General features: G+C 38.1%; 1 protein-coding gene across 2 annotated transcripts in view; it reads left to right on the forward strand.

Moving 5' to 3' along the window:
* CPQ (carboxypeptidase Q) overlaps nt 1–13,747 on the forward strand; it is a 604,930-nt gene that overhangs the window by 511,559 nt on the left and 79,624 nt on the right. For both annotated transcript variants that reach the window (XM_073229858.1, XM_036995821.2), the window contains exon 7: nt 8,112–8,313. In XM_073229858.1, coding sequence (XP_073085959.1) covers nt 8,112–8,313 — 202 coding nt within the window. The remainder of the gene's footprint in view (nt 1–8,111; nt 8,314–13,747) is intronic.

The raw sequence follows: 13,747 nt of genomic DNA on the forward strand, positions 1-13,747 counted from the left end.
AAGCCTTTAGACTGTTTTGACCATCCCAACACCTAGGGATCAGGGGGATGAACCAGCCATGGGAAATGAGGAGTATCCAATGATGAGGAGAGCCAAGAGTTCAAGGTCCCAGAAGCCTAGGGAAGAAAGCATTTGCAGGAGTAAGAAAGTGTCAAATCTAGTTGCATCAAATACTTGCAATGTAATGCTCATTAGTGATCTCAATCTTGAATTTTTTGATAACTACTACAAAAATTCTGGGAGGAACAATTAATATTTGAGAGATGGATACTCTATATTACATGTTCATATTTATTCTTTTATAGATCACCTAAGCTCTGGTCATCTCTTAGTAACATATGTGGACAACATTATTTAGATGCTTATAGTAGTATTCATTCACTTACTCTTTTGACAAGTGTCATCAAATACCTGTGGTGAGGTCCTGGGGTTGCACTAATAAACTTACAAGATCCCTGTTCTCATAGAATTTGCCATCGAGGGCTTCACTCAACCCACTCATTACCTCCTCTTTCAGTCTCTTCCCAACTGTTTCCAGTAGTTGCCTTTCCTTCTTTGTATATGTCTCTTTCATAAAACTCATCACATTTAATATAACTGCTAGTTATTGCCTCTGCTGGTAAACTCTGCCCTCTTATAAGGAAGCAACCCTATCTTAATCATCTTTATATACAAATTCATTCATAGGTAGGTTGGCAGTATGGCCTATTATTAAAACCAGGACACATTTGCAAGGAAAGTAGATGTCTTAATCATACGAGACAAAGAATATAAACAGGGAATGCCAAGGGCAAACAGGGATGTATGGTCATTCTATTATTCCCTGCTTTTTATCTCAATAACTGTTGAATAAATATAGTTTGCTCCCTGAAGAAACACCTTTACTGAAATATGACTTAATATTTTGCTTTTTGCTTTAGTTAAGGATTGATATGCAGGATATAGTATTAGGAAATGTGCTTCTGCCTCTCTTAAAACTGTTAATGGAGACTCTTATTTTGTTCAATGTTCTTCATATAAAAAGCCACATAATAATTCCCCTTAGAATTGAATGCTGGAGAAATTGTTAGTTTTTTCAAGAAGTTGGCATGTTTTCTTCTCCTAGATAATGAGAGCTTTATAATATATCAATCTTCCCTCTTACCTTGGCAGCACAAGCTAGAGTTGAGTTATATCCTCAAATTGCTATTGAGGTATCATATCAGATATTCCTGGTTGTTATTTTCTTTTTCCTCACATGTTTATTGAGCACCTACTATATGCTGAGCTCTGGTATTTAAGCTGGAGATATGGCAGAGAGATCCTCACAGATTTGATCCCTGCCTTCATGGCATTTCCTTGGCTCTTGAGAGTTTACATACTTTTTAGGTATGGTATTAGGATCTTTTCTAATTAGAAGCCTTGAATTCTTTCAGGCATAAAGTAGTATAAAAAACAATTGAATAAAGTGCAAGAGCCCAGCATATTAGGTAGGGGTTTGGAGTGTTAGGCAGGGGCAACCAGGGGAGAGGTAGGTATGAAGTCACTTGAGTAAACCAATAGCCTTGAAGCCCATGTTTGGTTATTATTGTTTTTTATGAGGTTTCAAACCCATTATTGTGCTTTTGAGAACAAAGACAAGGCAAGTTTATGAAAATAAAATTACTTCTAAAATAGTATTTAACATTGTGGGAAAAGTTGGGGTTCCTATGGCCAGGATCCCCACTGAACCTAAACCACTTGATGATGTAACTGGCCTGTTGCTAGGTTACTGCTTCCACACCTGTAGGCAATAAGCTATTGACTGAATCACTATGTAAAGAGCTCTGCCCAGTGTTCTGGGCAGGGGTAGAGATGACGGAGGATTACAGACCTGCAGACTGTTGGATGCAGATGTAACTAGTGCTCAACCTACTGCCGGGAGAACAAGCCAGGTAATAAACCCTGTTGCCCCAAGAACATTCTACTGTCATTTCTTTGGTCACACTGAATCTATAGTGAACTTGCCCAAGGCTGAAACCCATTGGCAAGACAAGCATCTTCACTAATCTTCAGAAACAGTGTTTAATCAAAGAAAGCATCAATTTTGTTATAATCCAAAAATGCTTAATTGCTTGTCTGTAGGCTACAGAGAAAGCCTAATTAATGATTAATTGTTTTAATATGATATGCCAAAGGACTGAATGAATATTCGGTTTCTGGAATATAGAGTAGCCTATTTTTGCAGAACAAGAAAATAAGTACTGTAGATTTAAAAGAAATAACCTGTCAGCTTTTAAGCTGAACTCAGCCATCCATTAGAAAGGAAATTTAAGGAAGCTGCTGTAGTCTTACCAGCCACGAGAAGATTGCAGTCACCCAGAAAGCACTGTCTTGGCTGGTAAAGCACCACCATCCAACACAAGACACACATCTTAATGTTTATTGAGCATGTAACAGTGTCAAAGCAGAAAGGTCAACTGAAGGAGGGCTTCTTATTTAGGCAATGTAGTTCTTATAAAAGTTTTAAGCCCAGTGAAGGATGGGAGTGTGGTGGGCATAAGAGGAGAGATTGACAGGGAGCTACCACAAGAGGCAGAGAGTTGAAAGACAGAGAGAATGAAAAAAGCATGGACAGCTGCTTTCACAGCACCAGCTGTGTTGGAGATTTCTCTTCTACAATTGCATATTGAAATGTATATTAAACTAGTAACATGAAACTCTTGACCAGTGTATTATATTAAAGCAATTTAATTTTTAAAATTTCATTGTGAAGATCTTGAGGCCCAGTGATTCTAACTATTGATTATGCTGCTTTGACATGCAGGAATAAAATTAAAAACTGAGATTTGCCCTGTAAGCCTTTTTTAAGCCTATCTACCACATAGCCTAAATATTGTATTCTTTTTAGTCCTAAAAGAAGTGTGAAGATATTCATATTTCCTGTATAATATAAAAAAATTCGTATTTCTTTTAGCCTATGTTTATGCCATATTTTCAGCTCTCATGCTCCCTATCGTTACCATAGTGACATTTATAGAGGGATCATGTGTTTTCAGTATGGTTAAGGGCTGTGAACCTTAACAAGCTCAGGAGGAGAATTCACTGAGATCTAAAGTGCTTCCATTGGCATTGTAAAAATTGAATTGCCTGAATACACAGGTTTGTCTCGCAACAGAATCTTCTGTGCACACACAGAGAATGATAGGGCTGAAAGAGATCTCCAGAAGCCATTTATTCTGTTCCTGTCTCCAGGCAGAATGGTGGCTAAACCTCAATAGGTGTCTGCAATTTTAGTACTAATGTAATTTACCCAAGACTGCCCATTTCCACAAGCTACTGCCAGTTGAGCTGTCAGATAAAAATAAGTGATGACACCCCACCTTGTCTTCACCCTCTTCCTGGCTCTCCCTTGGGTACCCAGTGCTGTTCAAAACTGAATATTGGAGATGGTCAGAAATAAAAGTCTCAACTTCAGAGTAGATCTAATCAGAAATTAAAACCTATTCTTACCTACCATCCAGTCATGACAGTTTGAGCTGTCCTGTGGAGGAACCCTCACCCCTTCCACCCCCCAGTTCCACACCTTGAACTGTGAGTTCCAGGGTCACTGGCACAGCTGGAAAAGATGATTGCAACAACTCAGCACACAGCACCGAAAGATGATTTGCTTCTGAGAACTTGCTTTGCGCTTACCATCCGAACACAGAGTCACCGCTGTCATCTGTAAAGGCAGAAAGTGGTACTGAGGCTGTTTACCGTGTATCAGGATGGAATTTATTTATTTGAAGATTGAATTGAGGAGGATATGTGACTAATTCAAATAAGACTCTTTTCCTCTTCGATTTTGGGATTGTGACATCACTTTAGGTCAACATCAGAGATACATTACTTAGAAATACAAGCTTTAAAACAGAGAAGCCAGGTTTGGGGGAAAAGGAAATATTGTTGAACTTGGGTCTGTATTTTTGAAGAAGAATCATGGAATTTTACAAAAGGAAGGAGCACAATCATTTTTGTGTTTATATTAGGGAGTAAGCATATAAAAACATACAATATGTACTTTAAACACTTTTCTTCTTTTTAATCTTGCACTGCACCCAAAGAATGCTAATGGTTACCAAATTGTTCTTTGGCAGAATAATGTCCCTTTAAAAAAAGAAAAAAGGAAAGAAGTGTGATAGGATGTGATTCTAGCACGACAGTAACCCATTGTTCCCAACCCAGGAAGTTATCCAAAGCATTTCTCTATGTTACATTATGTTTAAATTATATGGCAATGAATGACAGTTTCCATGGCTCCTAATAAAGAGGTGTTTCTCTTTGTTAAAAGAGCAAAGGGGGGGGGTTACAGATAATATCTGAGCTTATCTTTGAGCTGCGCATATGCCTATATGCCCCAGCTTGTCCGTGGGTGCTGGTTTATCTCAGCAATAAAGCATTCAGTCTCTAGAAGTAGGCTTCTTCCTGCATCTTGTAAACAGGAAGACAAATATCTTGTTATGTGAGCTATAAAGGGTTGAGTGAAGCAAGCATGGTTCTGCTCCATTGTCAATAGCTATAACCAGTTTTTCAAATCTATATTGAGTGGGTCCCCAGCAACTCATGGCACAGTAAGGAATATTTGTGATGTTTGCTGTTGGTGATGACACATGTTTGTGATAACACATTCCTGAGAAGCAGCAGTTCTAATGGCCCAGTGACCCAGCTTATTCTGGTTTCTTTGTGCACAGACATTCTGTTTTCCCAAGTCCTTCACCATGTGCTAACAATTAGACAATGACTCCATAAGCGAGGAGAAAAAAGCAGTGTCATGGATGGTGTGTGGTTCGTTTCCTTAGTTCTTTATTGAAAACATAGAGATGTTTATATATAAATACAAAACAATAGAATGCTGGCACCATTTTAGCAGTAGCTAATAAAATTCTACATAAATGGAAATAAAACATGTCTCTTACCTGTGGCAGAATTCTGGTTTACTGACTTCTGCACATCCTGTCTAATTCAACTTGAAAAGATGTTTTATTATTTTAGGCTTTTTATTTCTAGTTGGAAGGAAATTGTGGAGCAAGAACTTGTTTTTGTGTTTTTTCATTTCTCTCTTTGCTTCATCAAATTACTTTATTAGCAGGGATGATAAATTCTGTTCAAGTAGACCCTGTATTATGATCATGAAGAAAAATTTTAAGCCCCATGCATTTGTTTAACTACAGTCCCTGTATTTTTAAATCCGAGGTGAGGACTTGACAGTGTGGCTTGACAGTGAGAAGTAAGCTTCACCAAACAGGGTGTGGAGGGTTGAGCTCACAGGCTTGGAACATTGAACTTTCGCTGCTTCACCTACTAGCTAGGTAACCGAGGGAAAATGAGTTAATCTGACTAAACTTCATTTACTTCATCCATGAAATGAGAACTCTAGTGCTTATTTCATAGAATGATCGTGAGCATTACATGGATAAGCTGTAAAGCATTTCACATAGTATCAGACGTATACGAAGCACTGCTTATAAGCAGCTAACAGTACCATTATCACAGCAGCTAATGGTTTAAATGGAAACCATCTTGAGAGGTACTGGTGCTTGGTGGTAAGACCAGTAACAGCTCTTTATCAAGCACTGATTATGCACCAATCTTCACAATACCCTCTTTCTTACAACTCCATAAGCTGGCCACCATTATCATTGCCCACTTCATGGAAGAAGAAACTGTGAGGTCACAGACTGCTCAAAGTCACACAGCCAGTGATTGTTTAATCTGAGGATCAAACCCAGTCTGAATAATTCCAAAGCTCATACTCTTCATCTCTCTGCTAACCTGGCTGCCACATATATAGTGTGCAGCACCTTTAAAAGCTCCTTTATATACCTTATTCTCTATGGTCCTATCAATATCATGTGATATTGCATAATGGCTTCATGAACTGTGGAGTCCCTTGTCCCTAACACATCTGTTCATTTGCAGTTGAAGAGGGCTAAGAACTCCTTAGTGCACGTTTTATTAGAACCCTGGAAAGTTCAACTCATGCAACCATTTTCACTTGGGCTACAAAGGTCTTTCTTTCCTTCAAAGGCACTTAGTGCTCCATATGTGTAGGCTCAGTTTCAAGCTTTGGAAAAGAGCATTTGTCCCAGCATACAAGAGAAACCAAAGGCCAAGATAACACGACTTGGGAACAGAGGAAGAAAGCCAGTCACCCACCTGCTAGCCCGCATGTCAGTCACTGAGTCAGGAGTAGAAAAGACTGGGTCCAGGGCTATGTGCATCTCATCACATTGCTTGTTAGTGTTGGGTCTGACAGCCGAACTGCTACCTGGCCCCACCTGAATCTAATAGTACATAATTTGGAGCACTTTTTTAGTCATTAAGGATGTAATCTGCTTGCAATATGGGAACCCTAGCATTATAAGATTATCCAATTTTTACTTGCAAATGTATTGTGATATTCCTATTCTTTTTAAAGAGGACAGAGAGAGCTTGGAGTGGGGAATAGAAGGGCATACAAGGGGTGAGGATTAGGATGGCTAAATCACATGTCCACTTGCTGACCTAGCATCAGTGTGCTAGTTAAACAAGACCTGAATGTAAGACATTAATGCAAATATTTTTCATATTATTAACTCTAATGATGCTGCCATTGTGCAGGAGCCACAGCTGAAAGCTGAGGTAGCACTTTTTATTATAAATGGCCTTGGCCTTTCTCTGAAAGTCACCATGAGGACAAAAACCCCTTAAAAGTGAGAGCGGAAAAATGAGAAGACTTCTGCTTAGTAACTTTCTTATCGTTAACAACAGCAAAATGTTGGCCCACCCCATTCGGTCCTGTAAATACTGGCAGCATCCTCCTTTAGAGCTGGCTGCTACTCTTGTCCTTGTAACCCCAGTGAGTTAGTTCCATGGCAGGAGTTAGAAAGTCAGTGTAAAAAAGGAATCTATTCTAGAAAAAAATATAATGCAACCCTCAAATTGTTATGTAAGTGAAAAATTCTAATTCAGAACAATTGTTACTCTTTACTCCATCCCATGCTAGTGGTGTCAGTGTGGAGTCTTGGAAAGCACAGGATTTCAGACTGAGCTCTTCCATTTGCCAGCTGTGTGACTGTGAGCAAATCACTTGACCTCTCTGATCCTCAGTTCCTTTTATATATAAAACAGCATCAGCCATAAAGCTGCTTTTTCTACTTTGTGGGTATGAAAAAAGATCAAAGATTAAAAATGTGAAAGTTTTCTGGAAATACTGTACAAACGTTATTGATTTTTACTGGGTGAATAATGAGGGACGAATAGCAGTGCTCTCTGCGGATAGCTTGGAAATAACTCAACCAAATAGCTGTTGGTAGCAGTTGATCAGTCTGCTCCTGAGAAACAGATGGCCAGGCCAGTTAGAAGGGCCTGAAACTTGCAGGTCTTAGGGACACGTGGCAATTTAGCCATGCAACCTGGTGAGAGCCTCTTTTATTCTAAGCTCTTGCAGTGACGATATTGGCTGCATGAAGTCACTGTTACTTTCTTACCAACTTTATTTGGAAAGAGTTAACAAACAAAAGGCCTGGCAAAATTGCTGGGATTCACACAGAGGAGCATTTCATGTGTCATTCTATTACCTCCCTCCCTGGGGAGTCTACAGCTGGAATTACAACATTAGAAACCCAAAACAAACCTGTCAGTTTGATGCCTTTAATCTTCAGTAAACCTCACAATTGAAATTGGATAGAATACCTGTTTAGAAGAAAGAGGGGTAGAGATATAGATCCACAGGGCATACCTTTTTTTGTCTTTGCACAGCTAACACTATCTAGAGATACCCACCATAGAAGACAAATTGTATCCTGATACACAGTAGGCTTTTAAAAAATTGGTTGAAAGAATATTATTGCTAACAGATAATTGAGTGACTTTAGTATGGGGCTTTATATTTTTCATTATATTTTTTAATCCTTCCAAATCAACTTGAGTTTGGCAGGTCCCAAGTTGGGTAATTGTGCATGTCAAAATGCTTAGGTAGTAATATACAGACCAGACCCTAAGTAAGGCAGAGCAACATGTGTTTTGGCAAGAACTGGTGAGAAGATATTTCATTATTGTTGTTTGATAGTTCCCAAGGAGAAAGCAAAGATACAACAAATACGAACCAAACGCTTCTCTCGTTTGTTTAGGCAAATATTTCCAACTACAGCCTGGTGATGGAGTCTGACCTGGGAACCTTCTTACCTTCTGGGTTGCAATTCACTGGAAGTGAAAAGGCCAGGGCCATCATGGAGCAAGTCATGAGCCTGCTGCAACCCATCAATACCACACAGGTCTTTGGGGCTGGAGAGGGGACAGACATTAACTTCTGGATCCAAGCTGGAGTGCCTGGTAAGACCAAAAGATGAAGTTGGTGTTCCCTATACCCTGCTGCCAATGTAAAATAAAATTTTTATACTAACATTCCGCAGTGGATACTGATAAGCCAGTTAATATATAGAAACCCTAAACTTTTGTTTATAAGCTATAATCTGATGATTTCCAAATTTGGCATAATAATACTCATTTTATTTATTTAGCCATCCATCTTCTCTTTCCTAATTATAAGCTCCTCATCACTCCCAGAGATTCTGATTTCATGATTCTGCAATTAGGCCTGGAAATCAGTTTTTTGTTTTTTGTTTATCTAAATGGTGCTCTCATAACCAAAATTTGAGGAATAAAAGGCAATTACTACTAACAATATCCTTCTAGTTGTAGTCTGTGCTAGGAAGTCTTCTTAGACCCAGATAATTCCCTTCCCAAAATATTGTGGTATGTAAAATTTTACCATCAGAATTTTCTGATTTGAAGATGGGGTACTTCCTCTAATCATTTTTTCTTAGTGCAAAGACTCCTAAAAAAGGTTGGACATAAACTAGTTTACCCTAATCAGTGATTTACCAGGTTGATATTTTGAAGACAGTGTCTGGGCAGGGATGAAATTATGTAATAGGAGTAGGCCTAGGGATGTTATAGGACTAGAAAATGGGATAGTCTCAAAGAAGAGAAATTTTTACTATGTCACAGCTTTGCCCTGGACTAGCCATGAGAAAGGACTATTGAGGATATTAAGCTTCTTTGACCTGAGGTTGTTCCCTCATTTTCCATAATCAAAGCCATTGTTGAAGGATTCATTAGCAAATTTTTCTGTATTTGTACTATGCAAACAGGAAGTCCAGCTTTTCAATGGTTTTAGCATTATTGTTTCTAGAACCATTTCTATGGCTACAAAACATTTCACAAGTTTAAAAAAAAGTGTCTCTATAGACCCACACCACTCCAGCTTTTTTTTTTTTCAGACTGCAGAGGCGATTTCACCAACAGCACACTGCATGGAATTAAGATTTTTAAAAAGCTTATTCTTGAGATATTATAGATATTTTTAAAGCATGCTTTGGGTTTTAAGTTTATGATTCTTTCATAACTAAAAATAGGAGGGGCCTTCCTTTATTCTTTTTTTTATTTATTAAGGTATCATTGATATATACTCTTATAAAGGTTTCACATGAAAAACATTGTGGTTACTACAGTCGCCCATATTACCAAGTCCCCCCACATCCCATCGCAGTCACTGTCCATCAGCATAATAAGATGCCAAAGAGTCACTACTTGTCTTCTCTGTGCTATAGTGCCTTCCCTATGACTCTGCCCACACACCATGTGCACCAGTCATGAATCCCCTCAATCCTCTTCTTCCTCCCTCCCCACCCACGCTCACCAGTCCCTTTCCTTTTGGTAACTGTTAGTCCATTCTTGGATTCTGTGAGACTGCTGCTGTTTTGTTCCTTCAGTTTTGCTTTGTTGTTATACTCCACAGATGAGTGAAATCATTTGGTACTTGTCTTTCTCTGCCTGGCTTATTTTACTGAGCATATACCCTCTAGCTCCATCCATATTGCTGCAAATGGTAGGATTTGTTTTCTTCTTATGGCTGAATAACATTCCATTGTGTATATGTACCACCACTTCTTTATCCATTCATCTACTGATGGACACTTAGGTTGCTTCCATATCTTGGCTATTGTAAATAGTGCTGGGTAAACATAGGGGTACATATGTCTTTTTGAATCAGGGATCTTGTTCTCTTTGGGTAAATTCCTAGTAGTGAAATTGCTGGGTCAAATGGTATTTCTATTTATAGTTTTTTGAGAAACCTCCATATTGCTTTCCACAATGATTGAACTAGCTTACATTCCCACCAGCAGTGTAGGAGGGTTCCCCTTTCTCCACACCCTCGCCAACATTTGTTGTTCTTGTCTTTTGGATGTTGGTGATCCTAACTGGTGTGAGGTGATATCTCATTGTGGTTTAATTTGCATTTCCCTGATGATTAGCGATATGGAGTATCTTTTCATGTGCCTGTTGGCCATCTGAATTTCTTCTTTGGAAAAGTGTCTGTTCATATCCTTTGCCCATTTTTTAATTGGGTGTTGAGGCATGTGAGTTTTTATATATTTTGAATGTTAACGCCTTGTCCGATATGTCGCTTATGAATATATTCTCCCATACTGTAGGAAGCCTTATTGTTCTACTGATGGTGACTTTAAATCTTCCTTTACTCTAACACTTTCCCTATTCTACCTCAATACAAGGACCCAGATTCTCTCCAATCATTTGTGTTTATTTTAACATATTCAAAACATGTGAAACAACATTTGCATTTACAGGGCTGTGCCTCATCTGGTCAAAACTGAGAATCTCTGCATACATGTTATTTTAAATCATCTCAGGGAAAGGAGTTTGCTTTTTAAATTGTATGAAACAATTTGTTTTAAATTTTAGATTTTTCCTGAGTAGTAAAATTTTCAATATGAATCTTCTTAAAATTTAAGAAAACTTAAATAAGTTTGCTGTGTGGTAGGTCTGAGGAAAAGACTGACAGATTGTAGGTGGATCAGAGTGGAGACTGGGGGTGGATAAAGGGGAGATGAGGAGCTGAAACCAAAAACAGAAGTAGAACAGAAAAATCTGTTCTCCCTCCTCCCAGGTGTTTCTTGCTTTTGTTGAGTTGGATAATTGAGAATTGTCTCTAGCTTTGTTCCTCCCATGTAGGTATTCATAAGAATGGTTCTGTTTGGAATGAACAAATTGATTTGATTGTCTTCATAAAGGTGAGGAGGCCTTTTCCCTCTGGTGCTGAAGTCAGATCACTAACTTATGGAGTGGAGTAGAGAATTTGAGCCCATTATGGTTGCTTAAGAATGAATATGAGTTACAATTTATAGAGCTGCTGCTATTTATCAGACACTCAGTGATGTTTTTTGCAAACACTATCTTTCTTATCCAAACAATCATCTTAATAAAGAGGTACAATTATCCCTATTTTGCTGGTGAAGAAAAGAACTCAGAGGGACTAAATGACTTGCCCAAATCTATCCTGCTCTTAAGTGCAGAAATCACCCTGAGAACAGGCCACTTTGGTTTCAAGGCTGGTGGCCCTTTCCCACAATTTGCAACAGCACAGGGGAGTCTGGAATGCAGAGATGGTCTTCCAAATCTATGGCAGTGTCTGAAATATTTATCTTACTCAGCTCTTGCTTATGCAAAGAATTTTAATTCATTCCTGCTCCATCATAATTTATCCCTGGGGAAAGGAGTTTGCTATTGTAAATAACTACTTATTTCTTCTCACATTCTTTGTTCTATCCACTCCGCCCCTCCACCTCTGTAGTTCAGGAAAGTTTAGATAAAGTCAATGGTTCATTTAGACTGCAACAAATTTTTCATGAAATCCTTTTTTATTTCATTTAGAGCATGGTAAGAGAACCAAATTATTACTATCTTCCTCTATTATTGTGAGCTATCTTTTAGTAGTTCAAATTTGAAAGAAATAATGGAACTACCTATGTTAATATTGTTGCTGATTGAAAATTTTAGGAACTTTAGAAAAAGATGAAGAAGATGAAGAACTATATTTAATCTGAAAAAGAAAATTAAAATATACCAGTTGTGTAACCTATATTCTTGAAGACTTAAACCTAAAGATAGGATTCAAAATAGTAATTAAGTTATGACTAACTGTTCACCTAACTTTTGAAAAATTATTAAGAAATAATATTTCCAAACTCTGCCCTTCCTTTCCTCCTTTTCTTTGCTTTCTTCCATTGATTAAATAATTATTTATCGAGCCCCTTCCATGTCCTAGGCCTACCAAATTTTTGTAGTCTGATGGCTGACTGCCTATTTTTCAAATATTCTATGCATACTCAGTAGGGAAATACTAATTAAAAGCACAGATAGAATTAAACTTCAATGTGATTTCCATTAATTATAGAAATCAAATAGATCAATTTATGGAAGGATCATCTTTGGAGAGGAGAAATGATGTCCTTCATTCATCTAGATGATGTCCGTGGTGGACAGGATAACTATCAACAGAAATATGATGCTTCTTTGGGGGAAAACTTTAACAAGTATCTCAGAACTATTTTCCACATAAGCTCTCTGTTCCAGATATCTCTATACTCCAGCCTTGCCCCATTTCCACTTCCCTCCATACTCCTTCCAACTCATTCCCTCCAAATCCTAGATGCTCTTTAAGGCCCACCCTGTATTCATCAGTGTCCATGAACCCTTCCTTAACAGCCCATGGCACTCTATTGCTTCTCTAAATTTCTAGAACCCTTCTGCATCCCACAGTCTGGCCCATGAATTACACACTAATATTGTTCTTGGATTACTAGTTTATGTGTATCCCGCCTCCTATACCCACTGGTCAGTTCTTTGAGCTGAAAGCCAATGGTGTCAACTTCTTTGCCACCTCTGTAGCTCTTAGTTTAATTTGGGGAAACATTTAAATTCTTGTAAACCTGACTAAGAGAAGAAATAAAAACATAGAAATAATTATTTTCTCAACAAGCTTTGGGTCCTTCAGTTTAAGAATGTGGAGAAAATTAGGATGCTGAGGAAAGAGTCCTAGAGGAAAAATGTTGGAAGAAAAATACAATTTAGGGATGCTAGAGCAATTAGGATTGTTTTTATTAAAGGAGTAAAGACTGGGAGAAGTTGTTGAGTAATGTTTTCTAGTACTTAAATGATCCTCAAACATAAAAATGGCAGTAGACAAAAAATGACAATGTAAGAGTATGACTTAATGTAGTCTATGAGGGACTTAGGTTACTCCAGGTGACAGAGAGGCTTTAAATCTTCAATTATTGCCTGATTCTCCAAGTATGAGCTCCAGGTTAGAATGAGAGCATGAATATGTGAATATGTCAGTAATATGATATAATCCATGGTTCTCAGATGTCCTTAAATGTATTCTTCTTAAACATCTTCATTCTTTAGATACTCCTGCATAAATATATATCAATGGAAAAAATTAGGTACATTCTTAATGTGACCTGAGGGAGTGAGCCCACCCTTATTCCATATTTACTAATACGAGTTTCCTCTCTGCTTCAGAATCTGAGAGTTACCTTTTTCTGATATTGTTGGCATGTAGTAGATAGTCAACTGGAAAGAATTAAGAGTATGTGTTCTGGTTTCACAACTTCTAACTGCATGTGCTATGTTAGGCAAATGATGTAATTTTTCTCAGTTTCACTTATTTATTGTTAAGCATTCTTGTTAATCAGTTCCTATATGGCACTGGGGAATCAGTAGTAAAGAAGGTAGACATGACTCATACTCTCACAGACTATTCAGTCTAGTGAGTGAGACTTGGTTATCTCGTTTGCAAAATAGGTATGATAACTGCCTGTCCCCACATGTGTCCTCCTCTGCTCTTCCTTCTCTGTTCCCTGTTTCATTGACCGGCATCACCATCCAGAAGCCACAGTGG

The sequence above is a fragment of the Manis javanica genome, chromosome 2, assembly GCF_040802235.1.
Source record: "Manis javanica isolate MJ-LG chromosome 2, MJ_LKY, whole genome shotgun sequence".
Lineage (NCBI taxonomy): Eukaryota > Metazoa > Chordata > Mammalia > Pholidota > Manidae > Manis > Manis javanica.